Source organism: Botryllus schlosseri, chromosome 13, assembly GCF_051294905.1.
Source record: "Botryllus schlosseri isolate E-star chromosome 13, Bs_hap1, whole genome shotgun sequence".
Taxonomy (NCBI): domain Eukaryota; kingdom Metazoa; phylum Chordata; class Ascidiacea; order Stolidobranchia; family Styelidae; genus Botryllus; species Botryllus schlosseri.
In genome coordinates, this window is record NC_137248.1 from 23,801,450 (window position 1) to 23,827,212 (window position 25,763).

The 25,763-nt window shown below is 39.5% G+C and overlaps 2 protein-coding genes and 2 long non-coding RNA genes across 5 annotated transcripts in view; 2 read left to right on the forward strand and 2 right to left on the reverse strand.

The window, feature by feature from the left end:
- Positions 1–4,006: 4,006 nt before the first annotated feature.
- On the forward strand, positions 4,007–4,603 carry LOC145453604 (uncharacterized). Its single transcript, XR_013919842.1, has 2 exons — positions 4,007–4,158; positions 4,223–4,603. It is a non-coding gene; the product is annotated as an uncharacterized LOC145453604 (long non-coding RNA).
- The window catches only part of LOC145453601 (uncharacterized), a 125,753-nt gene continuing 104,587 nt past the window's right edge, over positions 4,598–25,763 (reverse strand). Inside the window, exons 2-3 of one of the 2 annotated variants that reach the window (XM_080331567.1) lie at positions 6,092–6,443; positions 4,598–6,033 (exon numbers count right to left, since the gene is read on the reverse strand). The gene's annotated coding sequence lies outside the window, so the exon portion shown is untranslated. Of the gene's footprint in view, positions 6,444–25,763 lie in introns of both variants that reach the window. The other variant, XM_080331566.1, reaches the window with a different exon arrangement.
- Positions 7,259–10,692, forward strand: LOC145454672 (uncharacterized). Its single transcript, XR_013920201.1, has 3 exons — positions 7,259–9,035; positions 9,370–9,449; positions 10,416–10,692. It is a non-coding gene; the product is annotated as an uncharacterized LOC145454672 (long non-coding RNA).
- Positions 12,643–15,054, reverse strand: LOC145454204 (uncharacterized). Its single transcript, XM_080332216.1, has 4 exons — positions 14,240–15,054; positions 14,025–14,181; positions 13,541–13,706; positions 12,643–12,723 (listed from the first exon to the last, which is right to left on the reverse strand). The coding sequence occupies exons 1-4, from the start codon at positions 14,418–14,420 to the stop codon at positions 12,643–12,645; spliced, it is 585 nt and encodes a 194-aa protein (XP_080188342.1). The 5' UTR covers positions 14,421–15,054.

The window sequence follows — 25,763 nt, forward strand, 5'->3', positions numbered from 1 at the left end:
AAGTGGATATTCGACGACGAAAAGAGGGAAAGGAAGTAAGTACGTTAGGCCTATGCGAGTCAGAAAAAATAACTAGTTATTACGGTTAGGATAAGTCTAGACTACTGCCACAGCGGCACCGGATCTCCTTGTTGCACCTGAGATAGCCGTTAGTTCATACTTACGCGTGCTACCTTAATACAACCAAATACTCCAAGCGAATACCCACCTTAATGCAACCAATTTGTGAAGTCATAGTATCGTAGGGGTATATAATTCGTGAGTCGTGTGTACATTTGCGGGACAAGCCCTCATCTTCAAGGCATGCGATCGAACCAATGATGGATCTTATCATTATAGTCCTAAAAATCGATATTTATGATTGACTTCTTGATAATCATACCGACAGATTGCGATTCTTGCGTGCTTTGAAATATCGAACGACATTGGAGCACGAGCTAGTTATTAGTAATAAACAATCAAAAAAGCCGACCGCGATCGGCGTTGTTTCTAGCGAATACCCACCTTAATTCAACCAATATGTGAAGTCATAGTATCTCTGGCGTATATAATTCGTGAGTCGTGTGTACAATTACGGGACAAGCCCTCATCTTCAAGGCATGCGATCGAACCAATGATGGATCTTATCATTATAGTCCTAAAAATCGATATTTATGATTGACTTCTTGATAATCATACCGACAGATTGCGATTCTTGCGTGCTTTGAAATATCGAACGACATTGGAGCACGAGCTAGGTATTAGTTATAATAAACAATCAAAAAAGCCGACCGCGATCGGCGTTGTTTCTAGCGAATACCCACCTTAATTCAACCAATATGTGAAGTCATAGTATCTCTGGCGTATATAATTCGTGAGTCGTGTGTACAATTACGGGACAAGCCCTCATCTTCAAGGCATGCGATCGAACCAATGATGGGCCTTATCAATATAGTCCTAAAAATCGATATTTATGATTGACTTCTTGATAATCATACCGATAGATCGCGATTCTTGCTTGCTGTGAAATATCGAATGACATTGGAGCATGAGCTAGTTATTAGTTATCATGAATAATCAAAAAAGCCGACCGTGATCGGCGTTATTTTCAACGAATACCCACCTGAATTCAACCAATTAGTGAAGTCATAGTATCTTGGGCGTATATAACTCGTGACTCGTGTGTACATTTACGGGACAAGCCCTCATCTTCAAGGCATGCGATCGAACCAATGATGGATCTTATCAATATAGTCCTAAAAATCGATATTTATGATTGACTTCTTGATAATCATACCGATAGATCGCGATTCTTGCGTGCTGTGAATTATAGAACAACATTGGAGCACGAGCTAGTTATTAGTTATCATAAATAATCAAAAAAGCCGACCGCGATCGGCGTTGTTCGTATAGCGAATACCCACCCGAATTCAACCAATTTGTGAAGTCATAGTATCTTGGGCGTATATAATTCGTGAGTCGTGTGTACATTTACGGGACAAGCCCTCATCTTCAAAGCATGCGATCGAACCAATGATGGATCTTATCAATATAGTCCTAAAAATCGATATTTATGATTGACTTCTTGATAATCATACCGACATATCGCGATTCTTGCGTGCTGTGAAATATCGAACGACATTGGAGCACGAGCTAGTTATTAGTTATAATTAGTTATAATAAATAATCAAAAAAGCCGACCGCGATCAGCGTTGTTTGTTTAGCGAATACCCACCTTAATTCAACCAATTTGTGAAGACATAGTATCGTAGGGGTATATAATTCGTGAGTCGTGTGTACACACTGTAAAAGATAAAGGTGGGTTTTTGGCTAAAATTGAGGTGGAAACGATAATTCCTTCTTTCACAAGAGGTAGGAACATGGTATACACCTCTGAAGAAGGTGAAGTACTTCTTCCCACCTCCGACAATAGATCATCCACCTCCAAAAACCCTCCTATAAAGTGATATACGATACATCACTTTATAAGGAGGGTTTTGGGAGGTGGAAGATGTATTTTCGCGCGAGATCATATAATGCATCACCTGATAATGAATCTGAATGCGAATGCATAATTGTAAAAGACCTCCATCTGTAGTTTATCATGATCACGCACGATTCAACAATGCTGAAGAGACTTTATTACACGTCCGTCCGCCGAAGCGGTCAGTAGCAAAAGCGGAAGTGAAAGCACGATGCGATGATACTACAACTGACGTAAGGAGCAGTATAGCAGTATAGTGCCTATAGCAGCAGTCTCACAAAATACCATAAAAAAGTTAAAAATCATCAACAAAACCGCAAACACGGCCATGACCGCACTACATTAGCAGAACACTAGCCCTAAACTAACATCAATGAACAAATTCCCCAAACTAAAACCCTAACAACGCCGTGCCACATCATGGGGAGAATTACCGCACCGGGAGAGACACAAGCTCCATCCCTTCCACGCGCGCTTACATCAGATCCGCCAGTGAAACAGTTATTATGAAGTGAAGCAGCCAGTCAAGTCTTCAAACTTCTCATATTGATGCAAAACTGCTTCTTCAATCGGTTCAGATAGCCAATGCCGTAATCGAATTTCCACCAATCTTTCAGCATACCGTTACTGTCCAGGAATCTTGAGAATTGCAGCCAAATGAGATGATTTGATGAGATGATTTCAGAGATGGGCGGATTTTGGGAATCTGTATCCGTCCTGATCCAACAGTCAAATAGGATTTCGGAGTCCGACAGCTGAGTAACAAAATTAGGATCCGAAAAAAATCCTGCTATTGCTTTAGTGCTATTTCACATAAATATAGCCTGCAAAACAGATATGAACATTATAATCAAAAAATTAGTATCAACAAATGCCTTACAAGGGTTTATATATATTACATTTCAAATCAATAATCTTAGGTACGGTATATATTTTGAATATAAATGCAAGTGGTAGGAACTAGGCAGAGAAACTAAGATAAAAAGACTGCGAGAACAGAGAAAGCAATATTAGTTGCTTAATGGAGAGAGTTATCATAAGTAAACCAGGCATGCCATGATGCATTGCTGATGCCAACAACAAAATTAAATATTGTGTTACTGTGACTTGGCCAAGACCACTAGGCCTCCTACCATAATACTCCTGAAGAATGATACTAAATTTTCACAAGAAGTAAGCAGTCACAGAACAGCCATGTATCAAACAAAATGGATGAATCAATCAAGATTATCACTTGATAAAGCAGCACAGCAATGAATAGGAAATATAAATATTATTATATAACCAGCATGATGATGTGCGCAATCAATCAGAGAGTACCGGTAGTTCTTCAGTTCCAGTGTGTTTCCGAAATCATAAACATGACCAATTGACCATGCCAGCATATATTCATACATTACCTCACCACACAATCATTCCAAATGACAGCAGAAATCAGAACCACCAGTTACGGTACCTCTGCAACAACACGGACACCTCGCTCTTCTGTCATCCTGACAACTGATATCAAGTGACCTAATGGCTGATGAACATGCAGTATAAGAATCAATGTCTGATGAACAACTGAATTCGAAAACAAACACTTCTGCAGCTCGCTTGCAGGAACCTGCCGTCGTCCTCGTTCAGCATTCATCATCACATCACTGCACAGAAACTTAATTATGTTGCTTACGCATTTCAAAGACGTGACTGGTATCAGCGGTTTCAACGTTGTCATATATTCCCGAAACCAGCCTGGCCTTGATCCATAGCAATGAATGCATTTAACTACGAAAATAATATCGAATAATATATACTAAATTAATGCAACGCATCAATTACTTGCGCGGCGATTCCGTGAAGTCAGCTGAGTTTCCGCGGGAACCACATTCTCAACGGACCCCGTTCAACCATCGAGTTTCATAAACACCGATTTACTTATGGTTCGACTTGCATCTTACTATCCTTTTCAGCAAATTTCTAGTCTGTACTCAATAATGATAGTTATAATATTTATTTAGTGTACTAAGTAGTTATTCGAACACAAAAAGCGAAGATTCCACTGAGCTATATAAACACTGGAGTGCGCAGCTTACCGTGACGGCGGAGAAAATTGAAAAACAGCTCTGGCTACCTACTTGCGCACTGGTGCTTATGGTGAACTACTGGGATTTTCCGTGTTTTTACGCTTTTCGAGGGGTTTTCGTCTGGAATAAGTATGTTTTATCACAAAACTAACACAGACCATATTAATGAACTATAGTATACCCTTTCTAATAGGTATGTCAGCCTGGAATGACGCCATGGATTGCATTTGCGACTTCCGTATCCCTAGATGGATCTAAAACGGCGAAGACTCGTGTGTAACTTCCAAGGGATACCGCATTGCGACGCGAATATTTCAACGATTAGCTTCTGACTACATCAAACTCAACGTGAAGCAGTCTTGAGTAGCAGTGAATCCAGTGATGTCAATCGCCTTCGGTGATGTTTGCTTGCGAGTGCAGGAACACATCAAGTTTGCTCTCGATGTCTCAAAGAAGTTATCTAAACCTAAACTGCTTCTGCCCTGTCCATGATTTTGCCATGGTTATTAAACTGTAATTGCACTATGACTATACGGTTCTATGCACCAGAAATATATCAACGAGATCATTGTGATATACGGTATTTTTATTTTAGCGATCCACATAGAAAGAGTATGGTTCAACTGGGCAATAAATAGTTTTCAACGTTGCCGGAAATATGCCAGTCTTTTGTGACACCGAAATAAAGAAGGATAATTAGTTTCTTGCTGATTGAGATGACCAAATAGGCTTGTCATTGAATACGGTACACTGTAAAACCAAAATATCAGAAACAGAACAACAAAACTAATTCATGTAATTGCTTGAGTGTCAGGAATGCTGAACACTTGCATGTAAAACAGAACTAGCCAAGAAAGAGACATGTTGATATTGATGCTACTGAAATAATTCCTGGTGGAGTTGATATAGTTGCCGATTGTCAACATTGAAATCTTTTGGGTAAAATCTGGCTTTAGGGTTGTATCGGAAGACACACTGGGTATACGAGGTTTTAAGATTTTTAAGGTAGAACTGTTAAAATATATGGAACTAGTTCTGTACAATAGTATTTTCTTTTGGCCATTTTTAGCTAGATGTATGTATGTATAATTAATAGGGCTGACCAAATTGAAACTTGACCAAATTTTGACCTAACGTATGCAAATTAGGTGTTTTCCCACATAATTTCAAAATTGTACCACTCAATCTTCATTTCCGGCTGGAACTGACTGTCCTAACGACGCAGTTTGGCCTGAAAAACCCGTTTTTGGCTTAGAAACCGGGAACTTTTTACATGAAAAAAAAACAATATTTTAACGAAATCTGGCCCTATGAAGAATTCCAGTGGTTACAATATGTATTATGGTAGAAATAATTAAAAGATGTTGTAGTACAACGAGAGATACTTCCCTACATTCTTGGGTAGAAAGTGCATGTCCTTACTAAGAAGCTTGCCAAAGACGTTTAACAGCAGCAGTTGTTGGCTGACAACACTCAAGTTGTGCGTACACTGCTGGTGACTCACAGTGTTGCTTTATTCTGACAATGTTGTCTACATCACAATTTTTCATTGTGCGCTTCTTAATGTAAGAATGATGCAATGTCCAAGAAGTCTTTCTTCAGTTAGGATATTGCGGTACGTTGACCATAACACCATGTCTACCTATTTGTTTTATTTGACCGTTTACGATTCACAATGAGCAGACAATTAGCCGTTTACAACGGTAGGCCTATAAAATAGGCTACAAGCTGTAAAATATCAAATGATAAGTACACCGACAGTGCAAAATCTACGATACAAACGAAATGCAGATGTCGAAAAAATTTTGACTTCATGAAAAATTTTGACAAATTTTGACCTAACGCTACAATTTTGACATGTAAAAAAAAACGCCCTAATAATTATACATAAATGATTTCCGTAGAAATTCCACCCCCTATTTAAGTGAGGGTCTCGAGACGATTTCATTGGGTCTGTGACAGCTTTTCGACCAAATTGCTACTAAGCACGGAAAAGTCAGGCCGCTGGTGAAAATGAAGCAAAAATCGTCAGATTATATTTTCATCTGAACAAGACACACACAGATAGGAGCATGCCGAACGACCAGTTGCAGTTTCTCAAACTGGCATCCACCTTGGCCTAGTGCTCGTCTGCTCGATGTCACAGTTCCTTTCGATGTTAGTCTCTATTCCGCGGCTCTTTCTTGCTCATTCCATTGTTTCAGAGCTCTTTCCATTCTTTGGACTTTGGAGCAGATCCTTTAATATTTTGAGGGCTTCCAATTTTCTCTCTTGATGTCTCTAATCCATTCGTTCTTTAGAGCATCATTGCTTCCAAGGGAAACTGAACACATACCATAGTAATAATCAGGTGTTCTTAAGCATTCCTTCAGCTGCAAACTAATGCATAATACAAGATTCGTCTGTTCATGTATCTGTAAATATAAAATTTTTCAAAGTGTCAAGCTGGCTTCAAGCAAAGTGTTAGATGAAAAATTTTCTCCCTTATAAATGCTAAAATTTCACAGATGAAAAGTAAGTGGATATCGCCGCTTACACTGCATTTCCTCATCCTCGCTATAACTCCTCACAAACTCGATACTGCCTTCAAACGTTTTGTACAGCCATAGGCTTATAACTTATAAGCACAGGACACCTGACCGACTGATCCCCCCCCCTCCATCGACATTATCTTGGAATCACCTGTACATGGATGTGAAAATGCATATGGATGAAAAATTTAAAAGGATCACCCAGTGATCAGTGATATTAGTTCAGAGTTGTGAATCTTACTTCTATAGCTAACTGCTGTTCTGCCATTTGAGTTATCTCCTGTTTCTATCGTGCTTCTTATTCTATTCCCAGAATTCCCGATGTTATAATCTGTAAGTTATAGTAATAAATGGTTTAGTATAAACGCAATATCAAAAGATGGACGGCTGATAACTAACAGTACCTGATTATTAGTCCGTTTTATGAAGGTACAATGCGTAAACCCATAAGCGCCCAGGTAAAATTTCCGACGACTAGGTAGCCAAGGAGACAAAATGGCTACGCTTCAATTGTCTCCGCTGGAGACAACATTGGGAATACGAGATGCGCACCGCTTGGAAGATTCTAATATCTCATGCTGACTGATCAGCCATGTCGGTTACGCTTTAATTAATACCCGTCCGAACCTCGAAGCAGACAGATCGAAGAGACCGCGTTGGCGACGCAAGTCTTCTCCTCTTGAATTTCATTATGAAGATTATTTTTATGACTTGTGCTTTTTCTTACTACACAGACAATAGTTGTACGTTTTTAAATATGAACCGCTTCTTCCTGTTAAGGAATGCGGTATGAACGCATTCTTTTCTCGCTAGCATAAACCCGTATATAGTTGCTCAACTGTTCCTGTCGTTGTCGGCTGTCTGACGATCGGCCGCCATATTGGAGAATGGAGATTACATTACGCCACGTGAAGAAATGGAAGGTGAGACGATAATGCACTAATGAATGAATTTTCATGCTTCAAACTTGCCTTTTCAAATCTACATGCTTAAGTCAGAGTGAGCTTTGTTTCAGTTCAGTTGAAATAATTGTTCAAAAATTTTAAAAGTAACTGCAATTTATGGTCATTTTCTGATATGTTAGGCTTACCATATTTTGGAAATCAAATAAGAGGACACTTTTTCAGAAATTTGCAACTAGCAAAACCGGAGTAAAATTCTGAAAAACCGGTTAATTTTTCCCACTTTGTGATCGGTTGACTAAAAAAAAAAATGGTCATCACGTCTGCTCAGAACTCAAAATAACGTTTTTACTACACATTGCTAGGTGGATGACTAAAAAATAAAATAAAAAAAAGGTCATCTTTTCGCTCAGAGCTAAATTCACCGTTTTTCACTCCGAAATAGCCGCCGGAGCTTCACTTCTGTGCTAATATGCGGCATATCACTCGCAATTTGCTCTAAATCTGCCTAAATTTTCAAAAAAGAGGACAAAATCTCAAAAAAGAGGACAAAAGGGCGTCCTCCGAGGACACTTTCAAAAAAGTCAAAAAAGAGGACAAATCCTCTTGAAAGAGGACGTATGGTAAGCCTATGATATGAAACCATGCTATATAGTAGATCCAGTAGAGAATTGGTGTACGCAGCTCAATTAGGCGACTGGCAGGCTGACTATCACTTGTAGCTGGGGCTGGGCACAATGATTCGAGTACCCAAACCTGAATCTTGAATTTAGTATTAATTCTTATGATTCGACTCGAGTAGTAAAATACGATATTTTCGAGTACCAGTACTGATATTACGCTTCTCTCCACTGAAAGTTACTTTATACCCTAGAATTATAGTTTCGATACTAATTTTCACAGTTGAAGCCTTAAACCTTGATTGGCGGTATCGTAGCATACGAAACCTATAGTACCAAAGCTACCAAGGTTACTGGACGTAGCATATCTCCGAAGTCATGATCATCCAACAGCATCGTCACCAAGTCGAATGAAATTGATGAAGTCGAAAAATACCAAAGCATTTTATATGTGATGGATAAAAGGCATTAAATTTTTGGTGGTGGCAGAAACGGTACATATTTCAACTTTGACATCTTACATTCTGTTATGACGCCATAATGAGTGATACTTGATTACTTGACCCGACTCGAAGCATATTACGTGATTCAGAGTTGAATCACTCAGGTACTCGATTTTGCCCAGCCCTACTAGTAGCATGAAAAGTTCGACTGGCTCATCAAGGCAAAGTAAAGCCTATAAATTTAAATCTGCTCATTTTTGCTGCTTCGTCTGTTAAAAAAATGATTTGAGGTTCGGTTTGACGAATTTTTCTCCTAATGAAATATTTATTCTGTTTTACTGCATATTTCAAATTTCGACTGCTTTGCTGAAAAGGGTTTCGTCTTCTGTCCCTGAAGACGAGATGAGCATGATTTTTCCTCAACGCGGAATTGATTGAAAATATGATTGATAGGATGAAGCGCAGAAGCTGACATCGATGTCCCGAAGACAAAATGATGGATTGTGATTGGTATGTTTTTCTCTTTCTGCTATTATATCTATTACTTTTGTTGTAATAAAGCTGTTGATTTTGACATAAGCATTGATCTATTCAAATATTTGTATTGAGTAGGTAATTTCCATCTATAAATTGCCCTTCAGTCTCAGGATATAGGCCTATAAAGCGTTCTTCAGTCATGTTGCAATTGCACGGCATCAATTTTCGCACTGTTTTTAATCTATACTAATCTGTCATTACGACGCGACGCGTTGACGCACTCCACTCTGCTGTATTGTAATGAGTTGATGTTGACCTGTATGTATTCAGTGATCAACTTGGACTTATAATATATTTTGTTTTACAGCATCTCAAAATCTAGACCGGATTGTTTCTATACCTACAATTTTTCATGAAGGATGTGGCAATTTCTTCCAGGTTCAACAGGTACGGAATTTTATAAATATTATAAGTACCTGTTTGCTTAAAATTTATGATGGGAAAAACTATTCCACTACTGGCACAAAATCGAGCTTCAACTGTAGTCGAGTCGTGGAGATTCGGAGACGATTTTAAATAATGAAAATTACGTTTTATATTATCAATTATTGAATTATAGTATCAATACATTTCTGTTAATGTGGTGTATTCAACCTTTTTTAGTGCGGAGCAAACCTAAAACCGGTGTTACAAGCCCATGCTCCATTTTCAGCTCGGTCCCAAAACCCGCAGCTCTAACTCTGGGTCCGTGAAGCACATCTTTATGGTGTTTGCAGACCTCTAAATTTTTTATCTAAATGGTAATATAATTTGTGATTTTCTTAGCTCGGGTAAAGCATCACTTCGGATATTTCTAGGTTATTACAGTGTAGAAGTAGTGATTTCAAATCCATGTCAAAGCTACTTCAAGTGGAAGTAGGAAATGAAGGGCTGCAAAGTACTCAAGTAGTTTCGAAAAGTGAATATCAGCAGTTATCCGAGGTTGCTACTTTAAACTCGCCAAGATGTATATTTGCAACTTGCAAAAAAAGGACTATTGACAAGAGGTGGTTGGCGGTTGCACTATTATTGAGCATGATTTGAACTAAAACTTTAGGGGTGTCTGCACGGATGCCTTGCCCTGATGTATAAGAAAAGGGGTCCACACCGACAAAAAATTGAGAGCCACTCTACTAAAGGTTACTGTTCACATTAGCTGATGACTCAAAATGGTCATCACTTCCACCTGGCCAAGTCCGCGTATACATTGGCCTATTTGCTATTTGATATCATATGTTGACTGAAAATAGGATCCGCAGTGCCCTGCTGCCGGTATATTTCATAAGCTGAATACTGAAATAACATCAATGTGTGTGTGTGTTAAGTGTATGTTTGACCTGATGCTTCTTTCACATAAAAATATATTTCTTCAAGACACCCACATCCGCGTGCCCTACAATTTGCTACGATACAACGAAGAAAGAGTGGACCGTCTGGTTTGATGTTGAAAAGGTGAAGAATATCGGGAGCTTCCATGAGGCATTTGCAGTGATGCTAGAAATTCATTGGATCTTCGAAATGCAGTTTGTGACTGTCATGTCAGTTTTTCTGGCGCGTTTGCCAGGTGTAAAAGACATCAGTACTGCAGAGTATGCCAAACTGGATCACATTCGTGACTAATTTGCAAATAAAGGCATTGGAATGAAGGTGATTTAGTGTTTTGTGAAGGCTTGAAGTGTGGTTATATGCTGTACCTCGAGGATATCCGGGTAGGATGAAGCGAAATCCGGATAAGGCAAGATGGAAAGTTGCCCACCTTGTGATGAGGTGAGGAAATAACCACCAGGTATAAAATAAGGTAGAAAATTTCCCTCCTCTTTTGAAGGTTTTTTTTGAAACACCTTAAAAGGTGGGCCCAGTTTTTAGAGTGCATTTACGGGACAAGCCCTCATCTTCAAGGCATGCGTTCGAACCAATGATGGATCTTATCAATATAGTCCTAAAAGTCGATATTTATGATTGACTTCTTGATAATCATACCGATAGATCGCGATTCTTGCGTGCTGTGAAATATCGAACGACATTGGAGCACGAGCTAATTATTAGTTATCATAAATAATCAAAAAAGCCGACCGCGATCGGCGTTGTTTTTAGCGAATACCCACCTTAATTCAACCAATTTGTGAAGTCATAGTATCTTGGGCGTATATAATTCGTGAGTCGTGTGTACATTTACGGGACAAGCCCTCATCTTCAAGGCTTGCGATCGAACCAATGATGGATCTTATCAATATAGTCCTAAAAATCGATATTTATGATTGACTTCTTGATAATCATACCTATAGATCGCGATTCTAGCGTGCTGTGAAATATCGAACGATATTGGAGCACGAGCTAGTTATTAGTTATCAAAAAAGCCGACCGCGATCGGCGTTGTTTGTAGCGAATACCCACCTTAATTCAACCAATTTGTGAAGTCATATAGTATCTTGACCGTATATAATTCGTGAGTCGCGTGTACATTTACGGGACAAGCCCTCATCTTCAAAGCATCCCAGTCAACAAAATGGGATGCGATCGCCCGGCGTATAATACGCTTTCAATGCCAAAATGATGCTTCAAAAGATACAATTTTCGCACTTCAGCCGCAGACTCCTTGACCGCTAGTAACCCTGCCGCTAGTCTCGCCGCGCTACCCGAATCGCTGTTGATTTCTAACCCTGTGTTGCAAGTCATCACAAGGTAACTCAGCATTTTCACTATCGTTTCAGTCTTATTAAAATCAACGAAAATACAAGTTGACCGACATATGACACGATCAAAGGCGAGAGATTAGCATGATCATTTGTCAGGTTAAGATCCAAAAATACAATACATATGGCGCTTAAGTACCGTAAACCGGGGTAACTTTGGACAATTTTGCTTCATATCTTAAAAATGACTTGAGTGCAGGGGAGGCAAATTTTGTGTTTTTCTGGAGTTATTGGGCAGAGATTAGAATTAACTAATTCAAAATCTTCATGGTCATAAATGAGTACCGTATTTTTGTAAATTATCCGTGTCCAAAGTTACCCCGTCCTGATAAAATTTGAGGGGGTAACTTTTGACATCACAATTTTTTAAATTGACATAAGGGTGGGCCCGTTGAGATTTCTGACATTGATTAAGACTACTTAGAGGTATCTGCTGCCAAGTTATGAATCTAGGACTCGCATGCTATCTATTTTTGGTTGTAAGAATATAATAACCATAAATTCTGATGAATTTGACCCCCCTGCCATTAATTTATCAATGTTGGGATACGGTCTCTGCGCACAAAAAATTCGAAGTAAGGACCTTTTTTCAGTCGTTACGCACCGCTGTCCAAGGGTCTGCGGCTCTGCGCACACTCGTCAAAAATTAGAGGGAGCATTGGTCAAGGTTATCGAGTAGTGGAATGATTTCACCTTTTATTGAGACTACTTGTGGTACTGTTGCCTCATGAAAGAGAATTGGACAACCGCTTTTCATCAATAACCATTCAAATGGTTTACTTCTTAGTGTCCAATGTTACCCGGTTCATGGTATACACATTGTCTGGCAGTATAGGCTAATATGCAAGGACCCAAACTAGTTACAATTTTAACCCCTATGATCAACAACAGCAGGTGAATCCGAATGGTCACCCGACATAAAACCTATGCGGAGCATCGTCCAGTCCATCAGATGTAAATTCAACAACTTTGCTGATCTCTTGAGGGATCTGGAAAATAAAACGTAAACATTAATATTATATTTTCGCTATCAATAAGCACTGATTGTCCCAATCATATCCTTTCTGGTTGTGCGTCATTTGATCATCTCACACCCGAGTATGTTACTTGATAAATGGCAACTCTAAACCATAACCCAACCTAACCTGAACTATAAGAGAGATGGTTATTGTCAAGTATACTGAGCTATTTTGTCCCGTGCTTACATGTCCACAGACCACATTTTCTGATAGCTCGCTAACTATATCCTGGATCTGTGAACACCGGTAGTGGTTTTGTGGTTACTTGGTGGTCATTGATGGCCATTTCAAGGCAAAATTTCGGAAATTACGAATTACAATATACATTAATTCATACTATTTTGAAATTAGGATCGTATACCTGGGGCAACACTATTCAATTTTCGGCGGCCTGCATCCCAATCCGGCACTCCATGTAGAACAGTTTTTATGTGCACTGAAATTTCATGCTGGGTAGCGAGCCTGAATCCGGTATGCTGCAGGACAGCTGGAAAGAACTGAAGTTCAAGCAACGAAATGGAATGAAACTGTCATACCACTCACATAAAAGATGACTCCAAAGATTTGAGCCTTGCACGGCATCTTAAATCCACCTTGACGAGAAGCACATATCCACGAATACTTCGGGGCATGCCTTTGAGTCATGAAGTACTTGAAAAATGCACGCACTGTAGCCCGAAGACTTGGTTTCACTATTTTCAGTGCGACAGCAGATGGGATCTGACATATATCAAAAAGATGCTTAGCTCATAGCGGTTTCTTCCGACTAATCAATTGTTATGCTGACCTGATTCTTCAATAGCATATACAGCTCTTCTACACTGTCTGCTTTAACAAAATCTTCCATGGAGTCGTCTTCATTGACTTTATCATGCATATGCTTCATCTGCTGGTTAATTTCATCTTTTATCTCATCAAGCGAATTCGACAGGTTTGTAAGAAACTCATAGGGCCTGTTTTAAATAAAAGAAGTATAAGTCTTTCACAGCCTACTCATTCACAACTGCGCAATCTCTAGGCCAAGCCTCCAAACCAATGCCCTTAATGACCAACACCATGATTCAGGATTGACTGGCAAAGGCTAAAAAACCTGCATTCTCTGGTGGCGACGTTGCTATCACTTCTAATAAAATATACTACTTCTACACATGAGGTAGGAATGTGCAGTTGTCCACCTAACAGTAAAATGGCCAAAATACGCCATAATTGCTCATTGACTTTCAACACAACTCAGATTTTAAAATTATCTGTGAATGATCTCATCAACTTACATCTGAACAGTTCTTTGACTTAATGTTGCATATCTATCAGCTTGATAATAACTGTCACTTGACCGGCTGAGTATTTTCGGATGAGTCGGGGTAGAATTTGCCCAATAGCCTGGTACTGGGAGCCCGTATGCAGATTTAAGGCACTGACTGTAAGTTACTTAGAAATATTGATAGGAAAATGATACAGACAACAACTGAACATCAGTATAACCAACCTGCAGAGCACATGACTTTACATCCATGGGCTTTCCATTCGTCTGTAGGTTGAGATGCAATCTTTGAAAGATCTTGCACATTTCCTTCAGGGGGCCAAAAACACAAGCTGTTGTTGCATGCCAGCCAATTTTGTGGAACTACCTCGTTGGTGCCATCATCAAACTGCACACAGTAAAACATCACTAATGATAGGAATAGTGGCTAATACTTCATTCTTTCCTGAAAATTAAAATTCACGTTGATACAAGTGAGCATTTAGCAGTGTTGGGGTCAAGTCACTACCTTCGAGTCATTTCGAGTCATTGCACATTTTGACTCGAGTCAAGTCAATCGATTTTCGAAGGTGACTAGATTCAAGTCAAGTCACTCGTTTTCTGGAGGTGACTCGAGTCAAGTCGAGTCAAGTCAAGTCACGAGTCAAGTCACAATTCAAGTCAAGTTGCCTTTTCGAAGTATGAGGCATGGTTACGCCATTGCATTTTGCTAGCATTTTGACATACAGATTGAGTGGTCATTGATTTTGAACCGATGAACGAATATAGAGTTAAATATACACGCAAGAAGGCGCAGTATCGGTCACATATACGTATAACTGCTAAACTACGTAAGTAATTGCGTAGTTTCAGTTTATAGTAACCAGCCAAAATAGAGAATTGAGAAACGAATTGATAAGATGCAATACATTAGCCATTTACGAAATGATATGATACAATTCCAGCCTGCGCCAATGGTTCAGGACTGTATAAACTATTTTCGAATTCAATTTCAATAGAACAAGAGGTTTGGTTGAGGTATAGACAGAGAACAGAAATAGACCTGTTGCTATTAAATTACCTTACTATACTAGTTTACGACAACGTAAGCTGCAAGCTTCGATCACTTCGTTTGTGGTCAATTTATTTGTGAGAGAATAATGGAGGCTCAGTTAAACGCACGATCATTGAATGATTGGTCGCTTTCGCGGGTTACACCAGCGTTTCGCGAACAATCCGAAGATATGCAAGATACAGTGATTTTTATCGAAACCGATAACTTGATCACTTGAAATTGACTCGTGAAATTTGCTCCGAGTCACGAGTCAATCCCCATTTCTGATACGCCGAGTCAAGTCAAGTCAAGTCATTTTAGCAAAGTGACTCGAGTCAAGTAAAGTCATACGAAAAAGATGACTCGAGTCTGACTCGAGTCATCCCAACACTGGCATTCAGATCTCGGATCTATGAAGCATTGTGGTTATAATATCACGATTGTTCTGAAGCAATGATCGGCACTTCACGGACAATGACAGAAACAGATAGTAGATAGATTGAGCATATCGCACGTCTCTTGACTGATTCATGCATTAATGATTACACTACCGGTACCAAATTATGTCGCAGTCATAACCATAACACGTCTAACCAAGTGTGGAAATAATTTCATCAATAGCCAATCCGGTCTTTTACTATTCTCAAGCACATAAATCGTCAACGTCCAACGATAACTTCATTCCTATTCCATTCCATCGTTATAACCTCGGAAATACAATTCGCCAGTAGCGGTAAAAAACATCCGAAGACTGCATGACATCACAATTACTCCACGCTCAAGTGCTCACAAACCTGTCAAAGCCAGACGGCACGGTAAAGTCACGTGATAATCATGCGCGGTTTGATTGGTTAATAACGCTACCACCAATCTCTTTGGCCGACGATGGGAAATAGAACAATCGATCTTTTGAATTCGAGAGCGATCAGTTTTTGTACATCAAAGGTGCCGCCTCGCTATAGTGAGAAAACGGCTGGGATCTCTTCTCCCCTTCACTATCTTCGCCTAGTTCGGCATTAAATATACACAATTTTGTTGACTGGGATGCGATCGAACCAATGATGGATCTTATCATTATAGTCCTAAAAATCGATATTTATGATTGACTTCTTGATAATCGTACCGATATATCGCGATTCTTGCGTGCTGTGAAATATCGAACGACATTGGAGCACGAGCTAGTTATTAGTTATCACAAATAATCAAAAAAGCCGACCGCGATCGGCGTTGTTTGTAGCGAATACCCACCTTAATTCAACCATTTTGTGAAGTCATATAGTATCTTGGCCGTATATAATTCGTGAGTCGCGTGTACATTTACGGGACAAGCCCTCATCTTCAAAGCATGCGATCGAACCAATGATGGATCTTATCATTATAGTCCTAAAAATCGATATTTATGATTGACTTCTTGATAATCATACCGACATATCGCGATTCTTGCGTGCTGTGAAATATCGAACGACATTGGAGCACGAGCTAATTATTAGTTATCACAAATAATCAAAAAAGCCGACTGCGATCGGCGTTGTTGGTAGCGAATACTCACCTTAACTCAACCAAATTGTGAAGTCACAGTATCTTGAGCATACGTAATTCGTGAGTCGTGTGTACATTTACAGGACAAAGCCTTATCTTCATTCTTCAGTACATGCGATCGAACCAATGATGGATCTTTTCAATAAAGTCCCAAAATCGATATTTATGATTGACTTCTTGATAATCATACCGATCGATCGCGATTCTTGCGTGCTGTGAAATATCGAACAACATTGGAGCACTAGCTAGTTATTAGTTATCATAAATAATCAAAAAAGCCGACCGCGATCGGCGTTGTTCGTATAGCGAATAACCACCCGAATTCAACCAATTTGTGAAGTCATAGTATCTTGGGCGTATACAATTCGTGAGTCGTGTGTACATTTACGGGACAAGCCCTCATCTTCAAAGCATGCGATCGAACCAATGATGGATCTTATCAATATAGTCCTAAAAATCGATATTTATGATTGACTTCTTGATAATCATACCGACATACCGGGATTCATATCGAACGACATTGGAGCACGAGCTAGGTAATAGTTAAAATAAATAATCAAAAAAGCCGACCGCGATCAGCGTTGTTTGTTTAGCGAATACCCACCTTAATTCAACCAATTTGTGAAGTCATAGTATCGTAGGGGTATATAATTCGTGAGTCGTGTGTACATTTACGGGACAAGCCCTCATCATCAAGGCATGCGATCGAACCAATGATGGATCTCATCAATATAGTCCTAAAAATCGATATTTATGAGTGACTTCTTGATAATCATACCGATAGATCGCGATTCTTGCGTGCTGTGAAATATCGAACGACATTGGAGCACGAGCTAGTTATTAGTTATCATAAATAATCAAAAAAGCCGACCGCGATCGGCGTTGTTTTTATTTTTTTTATTTTATTTTTTTTTTTTTATGCGGCTCTCCGGATACCCAGACCATCGCAGGCCCTCTCTACATCTGGTATAGGTGCCTGCTCCGGTCTGGGGGTTTTTTGGTTCTTCTTTTTTTATTTTTCATTTTGTTTTCAGTTTTCATATTTTCTAAATAAGGGGTTTTAACAGTACTTAAGCAAGTGTGACAGGTTCTTCTTTATTTTTCTCTTATTTATGTTTGTGTTTGTGTTTCCGCCTTTCCGGGCGGTAATGCCTCATTACAACCAAATACTCCAATGTCAGCTCATATACTCTATGTTGACATTGGGTGGGGGTCTTGTTTCCTCCTTATAGTTCCATTCACAGGAGAAGGTTGGTTCTTCTGTGGCACGTCTTTTTTGAGTTTTTGATCTTCATTTCCCCCCCATTTTTTGACCCTTTTTTTCACTTCGCTATTATTTTCCTATTCTATCCAGTCTTCTCTTTATTTTTTTGACTAGCTTGGTCGCCTGTTTATTGTTTTCTAGGTTTTCTAGTCGTTTTTTGATTTTTCGTAGGATTTTCTTCTCCAATCCTTCGTTTTCTATTTTTTTATTGTCAATGTCGAGGGCGATTTTCAGGTTTAATATCGTTTTTTTCATGATCGACGCAATGATCCAGTTGATTTTTTTCCTTCCGGTATTGTACAGTATCAGGTCGTTGTCTAGTTCAAGTCCTAGCGTTTTTTGGATTTTCCTTTTCAATTTTGCGATATATTTACATTCAGTGAATATATGTTTTGCACAATCATTACTCGAGTTGCAGAATTTGCAATTCAAGAGTAATTTTCTGCCATTTTTGTCTTCTGTTAAGTTCCATATTCTTCTTTTCTGTCCAAATATGTACCCATCCTGTGCTACTCGATAGTTTATGATCATTTCACTATTTGTTATCATGTTTTTCCCAAAACATTTGGTTTTGGTTATTTTTGCCATTTTTGTTTTCTTTCCGTGTTGTGTTCGGAATTCTATCTCGTTTTCTTTGAGATTTTTTATTTCTTTATACAGTTCTTTGTGGGAGCTCTCTCTCCACTCTTCTTCCTCCCATCCGATTTTTTTCGCCAAGTCTATACTTTCTATCCATCTTTTTGGTGTAGGATATTTATGTCTCTCGTTGTTGTTATAGAGACTGGGCCGTATAGCTTTTATTTTTGTTCCGACTTCATATATGGCATATTTATGCCATATTTCGGTTGGTTTTTCAAGATTTTTGAGCGTTGCGATTTTTTCGAGTTCTGTTGCTCTTATACGTGACTCTATATCTGGGATTCTGAGTCCTCCTTTCTCTCTTTCGGCGATCAGCGTTTTTCGTGCTATTGCCTCGATTTTGTGGGGATGCCATAAGAATTTGAAATATATTTTTTCGAGTTCTTTCTGATCTTCTTTACTCGGTGGTATAACTCGGGCATTGTAAAGGATTTTTGTTGTTGCCAGGGAGTTCAAGATGGCCTTTTTCCCCATCCAGGTCAGTTTTCTGTGCCTGTAGGCCATCAGGGTTCGTACTATTTTTAGTCTGTTTTCGGTCCAGGTTTCATTGTATTGGTTTTTGCCGAAGTATTGGCCCAATATTTTTATCCTTTCTTTTTTTTGATTCTCAAATTTTCCTGTTCTAGATCCTGTTCTCGAATTGATGTGCAATATTTCTGTTTTTTCTGGATTTAATTTTTGCCCGGTTGCCCGTTCATATTTTTGGAATTCTTCGAATACGGCATCGATATCCTCCTCTCTCCCAAGGTAGCACGTGATATCATCGGCGTATTGTTGTATTTTAATACTTTCGCTGCCGATTTTGAAGGGTCTTATTTTTTCGTTTTTCGTTATTTTTCTGGCCAGGGGGTCACAGCTGATGGCATATAGACACATGCTCAGTGGACACCCCTGCCTTATTCCCCTTTTGATGTTAATGGGGTCTGTCAGGGCGCCATTTACTAGGATTCTGCTTTTTGCGGAGTTGTATATGTTTTTTATCAGTTGGACGAAGGGTTTGGGAAGTCTGTAGTTTTCGAGTATACTGTAGAGATACTTGTGGTTAATCGTGTCGAAAGCTTTCTCCTGGTCCAAGTTTACAATAAGTAGTTCTCGTTTTCTTTCAGTTGCGTGTTCGAGTGTTGCCTGTGTATTTCTTAGTATATCTGTAATATGTCGTCCGCGAATAGCGCATTTTTGTGTTCCGAGAATTAAGTTGGGGAGTATGGGTTTTAGTCTGGCCGCCAAAATGCTGGTTAGTATTTTATAATCTGTGTTTAATAAAGTTATTGGCCTCCAATTTTTTAAAAGTTTTGGCTCTCCTTTTTTGTAGATTACAGTAGTTGTGCCCTCCATCCAGGTTTGACACAAGCCTCCAAAGCAGTAGGCGTTGTTAATTACTTCTAGTAGGTCCTTCTTGAGAATTGACCAGTAGGTTTGGTAAAATTCTTTGGAGAGCCCATCAGACCCTGGGGTCTTTCCACTTTCCATTTTATTTAGGATCGTTTTGATCTCAGTCTCGTCTATTTGCGTTTCGAGGTCTTGTCGTTCTTGTTCAGTTGCCTCTATGTCCGCAATTTCTGAAGCATATTCTTCTTGGAGGCGGGGATTCTCGCTGGGAGATTTCCCCCATAGGTTGTTGTAGAATTCATGAACCTCTTGGATGATTTCTTCTTTGGTTGTAAGTTCTTTGCCCCGTTGGTTTTGAACTGCTGCGATCATTTTGCTTTGCTTTCGCTGGGCGATTTTTGTGAAGAAATATCTCGTTGGTTTTTCATTCTCCTCTATGTCTCTCATTTTATAAAGCATGCATCTATGCCTCAGTTTGTCATTCTCGATCTTTTTGAGTTCCTTTATCTGTTTTATGGCTTCGTCTGCCATAGTTACATTGTTTTGTATTCGATTTATATTTCCTCTGAGGATGTTGATCTTTCTTCTTTCCTCTATGTGTTTATTTTTCTCAAACTCTTGTATCTGTTTGGTTAGTTCTTTCTTTAAGTAGTCCCACCATTGGTATACGTTTTCAAAGCTATGTTTCTTCTTCGCGCATTTTTGATGGGTTATTTTTATTTTTTTGTACAAGGTTTCTTCAGGGTAGAGTCTAATATCATTTTTCCATAGTGGTCTTCCCCATGCGATATTTAGTGGTTCGACTACTTGTGTCTTCTGCATGAATATATGGTCAGCTACGTTGTTGAGTTTGTATTCGCTTCTTTTTACCCGCGGGAGTAGGTTTTCCGAAGCGTAGGTTCGATCTACTCTTCGGGATTGATGCGCTTTCATTACTGTATATAGTTTTTTATTTGGGTTTCGCCAACGCCATATGTCTCTGATCTTATTTGTTTCTATGAAAGTCTTCCATATTTTAGCAGCAGGCACAAGTTTGAAGTTGTCGATGTTCTTGGAGTCTTTCTTATCCGTGACAATATTAAAGTCGCCACAGATAATCGCGCTCTCAGGGGTGTTATTTCCTATATGGCTTGTTAATTCTCGATAGAAGTCGGTTTGGTATTTTCCGACATCGCTGGGTCCATACACATTGTATAGGGTAGCGATGTCGGTTGTTTCTTTGTCGGTTAGTCGTAGTGTCTGTATCCTGTCCTGTCTTACTATCTGGTGTTTTATGTGATATTTATTTTGTAAGTCCTTTCTGGCGAATATCCCGGTGCCTCTGTAGTAGTGTTTTTTGTTTTCGTCTTGATCCGTCCAATTTTGTCCTACAGTGATGTGGTTTGGGAAATAAAGTAAGTCATTCTGTTGTGCCCATTTTTCTATTTTCTCTGTATCTGCTCTGTGCGTTTCTTGGACACAAATAATATTCCAATTCTTTTCGCATCTGAGTAGATTTTTCATTTTGACCCAATGTGTTCCTATTCCATTGGCATTTAGGGATATGATGTTCAGCGCCATTAGGATTAGACAGGACGGGGGGCTGGGCTACTTTTTCAATTCGATGTCTGCTTTCAATAATTTTCTTCTTGCAGAGCTTTCGTTTTGTGTCGTAGGGCTACGGTCGCTTTGTTGTCGTTTGTTTGGCGAGGGTGCGTTAAAGAATTCGTGTTCGGTGAAGTTTCTTCTTTCCCAATTCCTTGTTATGGTCGCCGTTTGGCCCGATCGGCTTTTTATTGTTTTCGTGTTTTTTTTTGTTTTGTCCTTTTCTGCGCCTTGTTGTTTCTCTTCGTCGCTTGTAATTATTTGTAGCTCCTCATCTGTTGTGTTATTTTCTTCATTTTCGCTGTTACATTCTGTTTCCTCTCCAGGTCTTATTGTTGTATCTAGTTCTGAGTTCTCCGGTGTAGGCGGGGTCTTGTCTGCTAGGTTAAAGAAGTCATGTTGTTCTTCTTGTAGCTCTTCTTTTTCTTCGGCAGAGTCCTCGGCCTCAGAGTTCTCAATTATGTTTTGGCTATCTATAGGTGGTTGGCTCTGTGTTTGTTGTTGTTGTTCATTTTCGCGCTGTGTTTGTTCTTCCTCTGTGTTTGTGTTGGAGAGCTGCATTTCATTCTCTGGACTTCTGTTTTTTGGACATTGGTCTCTTTTATGGCCGTATTCTTTGCAGAGTAGACAGGCCGTTTCATTTGGACAGTCCGTTGCGGTATGCCCTGTTCTCAAACATCTGTAGCATCTGTTTATCTCTTCGGCTGCAGGTAGGTAGATCTTGCAGGGCGCTCTGCCTAGATACAGGAAGGGTGGTATTTTCCCAGGCACGTATCTATCGATGGTTACCTGTCTGTATCCATTGTGTATTTGGGTTCCCCTGTGGTAGATGTGTTTGATTGTTCTTATTGTACCGCATCCAAGCCTGTTGATTGTTTGCTCTATTTCTTCGTTGTCTACTTCTGTTGGCACAGCCCTTATGTTGATTTGCACCGCTGGTAATTGTGGTTTGTGAAGGTGCAATGTGCCGTTGGCTGTTGCTATGCCTTCTTCGGTAGCTTTAAGGAAGGTTTCTAACAGGCTTTCTACAGGGGATTCTGTATGGAAGGTGAGGTTGAAGGTTGATCTTCCTATTTGGAAGATGGATTCTATTGTATCCTTTCGTTCTTTCAAGAGTGGATGTTTGGTTATTGCATCGATGATGTCTACTGCATTGCTTTCTGGAGGTACGGCTATATCCAGGGATCGCGGCCTGTAGCCATATGTTATTCTGTTCCTGTTTTGGTTTAGTAATGCACTTGCGTACGCCATCTGTGTACTGCAAAGTTGCTGTTGCTTGAGAGCAAGCCTACAGACTGCGTTCTTTTTAATTCGAAGCTGTACTGTCGCTTAATAGAGCGTTTTTAAAGGCGTTTTCTGCGCGCTTTGTAGACCGATACTGTGGTTTCGGTTTGGCTGACGGTGTTGTAGCGCGTTCGTAATCAAGTAAGATTAGTTGGCCAGACAGTCTCTCGGCTTCTCAGACGAGAAGCGCGAGAGAGGAGAAAGGTAAAGTAGAGACTTGACTCGAGAGAGAGTCAGGTCTCTAAAGAAAAGACTCGACAAGTCCTGACTCGAGAGAGAGAGTCAAGACTTGAAGAGAAAAGACTCACCAAGACTCGACCCACGAAGAGGAGTCGAGTCCTGGGGAGGTAGAGCTGAAGAGTCTGAAGTAGACTCGAATTTTTTTTTTTTTTTTTACGGCTCTCCGTATCCGCCGGCCTTTGGCAACCCTCTCTTTTATTTAGGGTTGTCTCCAGCTCGGGGTCTTTGTGTTGTTTTTTGTTTTTTATAATATATTTTTTTTAAGTTTTTATATTATAAACAGTCAGGCACATCCAAATAACATACGTGTTAAAAGGTAAACGAGAGGTATGCTAACGGAAGTGAAATTAGAGATAAGTGTGATTGCTTATTTGCTCGTTGACAGTTCTTCAATTTTCTCAAGTATTCTTCTTGTTTCATCAGTGCTTGGAATGTTTTGAAGTCTTCTTTTGATTCTTTGCAGTAGTGTGTTTTCTAATCTTTCATTTCCTATTTTTCTGTTCTCGATATCAAGGTTTACCTTGACGTTGATGATGGTTTTTTTGTAAATTGATATCATCGTCCAATCCAAATGCTTTGTTCCATGGTTGTGTAGCGCCGCGTCCTTCGTTAGCCTCCTCTTGAGTAGTTGGTCCAGGTAAGAGATCAATTCCTTTGTAAAGCTACACTCTAGTAGGACGTGTTGCACGTTGTCGTTTTTCGCGTCACAGAATTTGCAATTCAGGATGAACATTTTACCATTTTTGTCTCTAATCATATTTCTTTTGCGTTTTTTTTCACCAAATAGATAGCTTTGGTGTGCCGTTTTATAATTTAAAATTTTTTCTTCGTTTGTTATAGTGTTTCTCCCCATGCATTTCGTTTTCAGGACTCGCTCCCACTTAATCTCTTCTCCGCTCTCTACTATTATACTTGTCTTGTTTTCTTTCAAGTTTTTTATCGCTTTGTAAGTGGAGGTGTGGGTTGCGGTCTCCCAGTCCTCATTCTTCCAATTTAGTTTGCCGACCAGATCTAATGTGTCGGTCCAAATTTTTGGAGTGGGATACTTGTGAGGCTCTGAGTTATTGTATAGGGCGGGGTTGATGTTTTTGATTTTTGTGCCAATTTCGAAGATTGCATGTTGGTGCCAAAATTCTGTTGGTTCCGTTATTCTTTTTAGTTCTATTATTTTTTCCATCCGTTATTCTTTTTAGTTCTATTATTTTTTCCATTTGACATGTTTTTATGCGAGATTCCAGGTCTGGCATAGCCAGGCCTCCGTTCTCTCTCTCTGCTATTAAGGTCTTCCTGGCGATCTTTTCTATTGTTTCTGGATGCCAGATGAAGTTAAAGTATATCTTTTCGATTTCGCGTTGTTCTTCTTTAGGTACTGGGACCACGCGGGCGTTGTATATAGTCTGGGTAGCTATGAGGCTGTCTAGGATGGTTTTTTTCCCCATCCAGGTCAGTTGGCGATGACTGTATGCGTACGCAGTTTTTCTCATTTTTGAGATTCTTTCATTCCAAGTGTCTTTTATTTGATTTTTTCCGAATATCTGTCCAAGTATCTTGATTTGTGTTTTTTTCAGATGTTCGTATTTAGTTTTTCGCATTCTGTTGTCTTGCTTTTGGTTTATGTGTAAGATTTCCGTTTTATCTGCGTTCAGTTTTTGTCCGGTGGCCCTTTCGTATCTGTCAAATTCTTCAAAGATATACGTTAGATCTTCTTCTTTGTTTGCTAGGCAGGTGATATCGTCTGCGTATTGCTGCAGTTTTATTTCCATCCTGCCTATATTGAAGCCTTTAAACCTCTTATCTCTTGCGATCTTTCTTGCAAGCGGGTCGCAGCAGATAGCATAAAGGATCATGCTAAGCGGGCATCCTTGTCTGATGCCTCGCTCTAATTTGATCGGTTTCGTTAAAGCGCCGTTGACTATGATGCTGCTTTTCGCTGTCTCGTAGATGTTTCTGATTAAGCGAGTAAAATGCTGCGGTAGGTGATAATTTTCAAGGATTTTATACAGGTATTGATGGTGCACTAGGTCGAAGGCTTTTTGTTGATCTAGGTTTACCAAAAGGAGTTCTCTTTTCTTTTCTTTGGCGAATTCTGTTGCGGCGTGAATGTTTCGGAGTACGTCTGTTATTTTTCTGTTTTTTATCGCGCATTTCTGTGTATTATATATCAAGTTTGGAATTATTGGGTTAAGCCTTCTTGCTAGTATGCCCGTCATGATCTTGTAGTCTGTATTCAACAACGTGATCGGGCGCCAGTTCTTCAGTTGTTGGGGTTTACCTTTTTTGAAGATTATTGTTGTTAATCCTTTTTTCCAACTATCGCAGAGACCTCCCAGGAGGTACGAGTTGTTGAAGAGTTCTTGGAGATCTTTCCTCAAGATCTCCCAGTATCGTATATAAAACTCCTTTGATAGGCCGTCAGCCCCTGGTGTTTTATCGTTATCCATCTTTTCTAAGATAGCTTTTATTTCATTTTCTTCGATCTGGCTATCGAGGTCTATCTTTTCCTCTTCTGTTATTCGATGTTGTTTAATCTCATCTATATATTCTTGCTGGAGTTTCGAATTTTCCTGTTCGGATTTGCTCCACAAGTTAGTGTACAAATGTTCTACCTCGCGGAGTATATCCTTTTTTTCTGTTAATTCAGCCCCGGTATTAGTTTCTATTTCTTTTAGAATTTTGCTTTCTCTTCTTGTTTTGAGCATTTGGAAGAAAAACTTCGTCGGCTTCTCATTTTCCTCCATATCACGCAGTTTATGTAGTCGACATTGGTATCTAAAATGATCGTCTTCTATTTTCTTCAGCTCTTTGATCTCTTTGTATGCACTCTTTGAGTCGTTGTT